Below are 5,798 nucleotides of genomic sequence, written 5' to 3' on the forward strand. Positions count from 1 at the left end.
GTAGCTGACAGGCACATAGCCTTCACACAGTTGAACCTGGTGATTGAATGGATAGGAAGCAGCATATTGCAATATTTACTACTGCGAGTCTTCCATGGATGACTGGAACTGCTGTTAATCCTCTATTTCGTGCTGCATACCATACAAGAGATGGGGAGAGAGGTTACTTTGGTGATTCCATGGCTATCTTTAAAGGATCAACTAAGATCAAGTGTGCATTTGGCCAAGTATGAAGAACGAATAGAGCACATCTATTCTCAGTATTGGAACTTCTCCTGTCTTGAAATCTTTTGCTCGAGGAAACTCTTTAACAGACATTTTTAATATAGTTTTTTACTTTACAGTCTTTACTTAGAGAAGATTTTTACTCCTTTTATTTATGACCACATGTACAGGTCTTTCTTATTGGAAGAAGATCCAATCATGCCCGGAGCTTTAGTGACCAAATTTTTTTATGTAATTTTATTAACTAGATATTGCTCTATTTGCTCATTTGGAGGAACAGACGATATATGTGTCTTGGTTTATATTATAGCAACTAAATTGCTTCAAAATTTTTTTTTTTCATTAGAATTAATTCTTTTAATTTCATATTATTGCAGGTGGTACAGTTAGTTCAAAGCATATAAGGTAAGCGATTTCCTCAAATCTTGTGGATATCAAGATCCTTAATATTCTACCTCCAACACGTATCTAAAGCTGGAATGGTATAGAGTCTTCTTAATGCTTCTAATAAAAAGAAGGGGGGGGGGAGAGTGGTGAAGGAAAAAAGTGAAAAAGAGAACCAAAAACTGTTTTATATGCAATTGCTACTGTTCCTTATGCTTAGATTTACCCCTTGGAATATGCATGGAAATTTCTGCATTCACTCAAACAAATTCTCCTATCCGAATGTGGATCAGGTCATTCTCTTCAGACTGCGGTACGTGTTACATGTGTGCCATTAAGAAGATTTTTTGCTGGGGATCATCCTTTTCTCAAAGCAGCTTAAACTTAAATTCTCCATTGTTGTGCTTTAGATGGCTTGGTTGATGCTATCCTCCCTTTCATGGGTGAATCTATCATGGATGGCACATTGGCAAAGTTTTTGAAGAGTATGTTGTGTTATTATTTGTCTCTATTTTTGGTTTGAGTTTGTGAACATGCAAAATACATATGAGAAAAGGATGCTCCAGTCATTTCAAAGAATGGTGAAGGTATTACACAGGCTGCTCCATCTGAGGACAAACCGAAAAAGAGGATCCTCAGCCATCTAATCCTGCAAAAAAGGATAGTGCTGATAAGCAAGAGCCAAAAGCAGAATCTGCTCTTGTGAAGGATAAACCTAAAGCACCATTCCCACCACCAACCAAGGCCTCAGCTACAGAACCTCAGTTTCCTCCCAAGGAAAGGGAAAGACAAGTGTGTTGCATGTCTTATTTACCCAAATATATTCATTGCAAAGTTTCATATTGAACTTTATGGCCTATGATTATGAGGATTATATGATAAAGAAATAGTTTCTGCTGCCTTCAGAACTTTATCATGATTGCAGGTTCCTATGACAAGCGAAGGAGTATGTTCCAGTTCTCTATCTACTGACATACAACATATGCAGCTTTTGGAATCTCTATACGCTGGTGAAGGCTCCGAAATATTGGATCGTCTGAGCAACAAACAATTGCTTTTTAAAAACATAGACTATGCAATTGACATCTTTCTGATATATATGTTCTGACACTGTCAATCTTCCCTGGGTTTTTGTTTGAAGATATTGGGTCTCATAGTCTTGGTTCATGGTAAGTCCTCCCTTACAGACAGTGAAATAAACAGGTTCAGAAACTTTTTGTACTTGGGATTGGTACACCGGTTGTTTATTTATTTATCTCACCGTTTTTTCAACAATTCAATACTGGGAATTACATTAAATTACTCAGAACTCCCAAAACTCCGATTTTAGTTACATTTTAGTTGCAATTTTATTTCTTTTATAGACATTCATTATATCTTGAATTCAAAGAGTTTACTGGTGATTCCATCCGATGAAATAAGTTTCTTGATTTATTGGATGATGTGCATATAACAACAATTAGAAAACATGATATATGTCCCATGCTATTGTTGTAACATGGACTTTGATCTCCTTTAAGCACCCTTGTTAAGTTGTATTTCATTTCAGAAGAACTTTGATGTTTTACTTCGCATTATTTCTAGAACTTATGATATACTCAATGGTTTGACAACTTAAGAAAGCAATTGCTTCCCAAAAGGGGTTTTCTTGACCAAATATTCAACTTATTGACAAGAATGGTCTTCCCAATCCCTCCCCCCACCCAATGCAGCTCAATGTATAGTAACTGATTGTTTTTCTGGTATCCACTTGTCCTGATTGCTTTGAATAATGTCTGGAATATAATAGGAAGATACAATCCCCTCATAAAAATCCCAAATTTGGAGACTAGAGAAGGCTATATTATTTTTGATGGTTCATAGAATCCGGTGAGAACATTTCAAGGAGCATTGTTAACGAAGGCCAGATATCCCACGCAACTAAGTGACACACAGAGTGATGTTGTTACTCCGAGACCATACAGGCTTGCTTTCTTCATTGTTTTGTTCTGTGCCGGGGGAGATTTTGGGGTGTCCTTCATTGCAATCAAAAATTGATTAAAAGTTTATTGCATTTTTCTGAGTCCGGATCACATTATCGTACAAGAATGGTTTGGTTCTTATACTCCCCTTGGTGATGCATGGATTCCTCTAATCCATGCATCATCACCAAGGGGCATACGAGAATGTGTTCTGGACTCCATTTTTCCAACCCATTGGGTTGGGATTGGCTCCTTATAAATTATCATTATTGACTAACCCAAGCCAAGAAATTGCAAAATTTTTAAGGTAATTGTTTTACCTGGATTTCAACCAAGAGCATAGCATAAGTATAGGCAAAGGCAATATTTCCAAAAGCTTGGAAGGAACACTAAACTTCTGTTGATTGAGAGATACCATTAAGGCGGTATTCAATGACCTGCAAGATCTCTCTCGCATAAACCCGGTTTCGGTCAATTCTATGAAGGATCTCATGCTCTCAGCTTCTGTGTTTAGTGAGATCTCCTCCTCACTCTAAAAGTATTGAAGAACTTTCTTGGTCTCGCCCTCCCATGGGGTGCTTTAAGATTAATATTGACGGTTGCTCCTTAAGGAATCCAGGTCTCTCTGGTGCAGGAGGCATAATTCGATCTCATTGTGGAACCCCCTTGATTTGCTTCTCTTCTTTTGAAGGAATTGTTACAAATTTTTGGGCTGAATATGCTGGATTTTTTGAAGCTCTTAAATTGTCAAGAAAAATGAATCTATCAAGGATTGCGGTGGAATGCAATTCTCAAGCTGTAGTTTGGTGCATTGTTCAATGATCAATTCCATGGTGCTTTAGACAAAAATAGCTTTTCCATCTAAGGTATTTAAACAAAATTCAATGGTCCATTCATCATTGCTTCAGAGAAGTTAATACAGTTGCTGACGGCCTTGCTAAGCACGCTGCATCTACAAGATCATCTGAAGTGTGGAATTCTCCCCCAAGGTTCTCTCTATATGACATAGATTGGGATGCTACCGGAAAACTGAGATTTCAGTTCTCATAATTTTGTGGGTCCTTTTGGACTCTTTTTGTAGTCTGTCTTGGCCCCTTTTCTGCTGATGGCAATGCCGAAAGTGAAAAAGAGTGCTGATTTTTTTTTCCCTTTTTTTTTTTTCTTTACTCTGTATGGCTTAGGCCTCTTATTCCATTCTTTTATTTTCTTAGTATATTCATTGCTGACCTTAAGTAAAATAATCCACCCTTGCTTTAACTCCAGTTAAAGTCCGTTTAAACTTGTGATGAGAAGCAAAATTTTGGATGCATAAGTACAAAGCAATGAATAAGTAGGTGAATGACATTAAAGCTCCCATTACAGAAAGCAGTGTTACTTTCTCCAAGTTTGGGAATTGAGACAATATAGTTTCAATTCCTCCAAAAGTTAACATATATAAAGTCCCTGATGTTCCACAGCCTGCATCATGACACTTGTAATGGAGACAATTTGATTTTTCACAGCCCTGTTTCATTTACAAGAGTACAGAATATTTGAACAAGAGATTACTCTAAACAACCCCCCCAAAAAAAACATAAATATTAAAAATAAAAATAAGAATCAATAAATAAATAAACCTAGAGATAAATCAAATAAAAAAATTTTGTGAATGGAATTCATAAACATATAAGGCTGACAAGGCCTTCATTCAATTCTATGTAATCTTTTGTTATCAAATGTATAATCTATCAGGGATGAGCTTCTAGAAATCTCTCTCTCTCTCTCTCTCTCTCTCTCTCTTTTATTTTTATTTATTTTTTATTTTTTTATATTACATAATGGGTGGGATATATATATTTTTTTTTTGTTAGAATGTGGTGTGATAGTTTGAGATAGATTGGAGAGTTTAAGACTTATTTAAGTAATATTTTTATTAGTAGTAGAGTAGAGAATGTCGTGTATTTTTATTAATGCTAATTTTTTTTATATTTATTAAAGAAACTAATATTAGTTTCTAAGCATTGTACCCTTCTCAAAATAGTACCTTATTTTTTCTCAAAAGCTTCCTTATAAATAGGGAAGTGAATTTATTTCATGGTATTCTTTATAAATAGGAAAATTAATTAATATTATGGATCTCAGAAATAGGATAATTTGTATCTTTGTAAGCTAATTGATATATATATATATATATATCTATATATATCATATCATACTACTATTAAAAAGTACGTACTCCCTGTCTTTGGTATACTTTTTCAAAAAGACAAAAAAACCATTGACATCTACCAAAAAAAATTTCCAAATGACTAAAAAACACAAAAAAAATAAAATAAAATAAAATAAAAATTCCAAATGACCAATAAACCCCTCAAAATAGAAGATGAAAAAAAAATAATAAACATTTCTCTTTCTCTAAACGTGGAGGGGAAAGGGGGAAGTATTTCTTGCTATTACTCCTCCTTAGATATCTCTCTCTCTCTCTCTCTCTCCATATAAATCTCTATAATTATTTAATAAAAAATTGCAAAAGAGGGATATTAAAAAAAAATGGAGCAAAGATTTTTGGTGGGGGTGGGGGGGAAAGTGTGTGTGTTAAATATATGGTGAGAGAAATACAAAAAAAAAAAAAAAACTGCTCTTAAAATCTCTCCATCCTTATTTAAATTTCTTATAGGATGAAAAAAATGTGGAGCACAAAGGGGGGAGGGAGAGAGAATTAAATCTATGGAGAGAGATATACCAAAAAAAAAGAAAAAAGAAAAAAAACAGCTCCTAAAATCTCTCTTTCCATACCTTCCGCAACCTATCCTCCCATCATCCGATGGTAGTAACGTTTCTATCTATAATTCTATCTCTCTCTCTCTCTCTCTCTCTCTCTCTATATATATATATATATATATATATATTTAAATCCCTATAACTATTTAAAAAAAAATCCCACTCATCCTCTCACCCCTCAAAATGGAAGATGAAAAAAAAATTAATAATAAATTCTCTATAATTCTCTCTCTCTCTCTCTCTAAACGTGGAGGAGAAATGGGAGAGTAATTATCAAAATGGAAGATAAAAAAATAATAATTATCTCTCTCTCTCAACGTGGAGGAGAAAGGGGGAAGTAATTCTTTCTATTACTCTTCATTAAATCTCTCTCTTCTCTCTCTCTCTCTCTACAAAAATCTCTATAATTATTTAATAAAAGAATAACAAAAAAGGAATATAAAAAAAACTTGGAACACAAATGGGGGG

General features: G+C 34.4%; 1 protein-coding gene across 4 annotated transcripts; it reads left to right on the forward strand.

The window, feature by feature from the left end:
* The first annotated feature begins 6 nt into the window (after nt 1-6).
* LOC122067243 lies at nt 7-1,927 on the forward strand. 4 transcript variants are annotated; one of them, XM_042631076.1, is made up of 4 exons: nt 7-227; nt 396-456; nt 603-630; nt 903-1,927. In XM_042631076.1, the coding sequence occupies exons 1-4, from the start codon at nt 48-50 to the stop codon at nt 1,030-1,032; spliced, it is 399 nt and encodes a 132-aa protein (XP_042487010.1). In that variant the 5' UTR covers nt 7-47; the 3' UTR covers nt 1,033-1,927. The 4 variants fall into 4 exon arrangements, 2 of the variants coding, with proteins under 2 accessions (XP_042487010.1, XP_042487011.1); XM_042631077.1 differs by having other exon boundaries at nt 1,535-1,927; XR_006136633.1 differs by having other exon boundaries at nt 7-260; nt 603-1,927.
* The last annotated feature ends 3,871 nt before the right edge of the window (nt 1,928-5,798 follow it).

Source organism: Macadamia integrifolia, unplaced genomic scaffold, assembly GCF_013358625.1.
Source record: "Macadamia integrifolia cultivar HAES 741 unplaced genomic scaffold, SCU_Mint_v3 scaffold2777, whole genome shotgun sequence".
In the NCBI taxonomy this organism is placed as follows: Eukaryota; Viridiplantae; Streptophyta; class Magnoliopsida; order Proteales; family Proteaceae; genus Macadamia; species Macadamia integrifolia.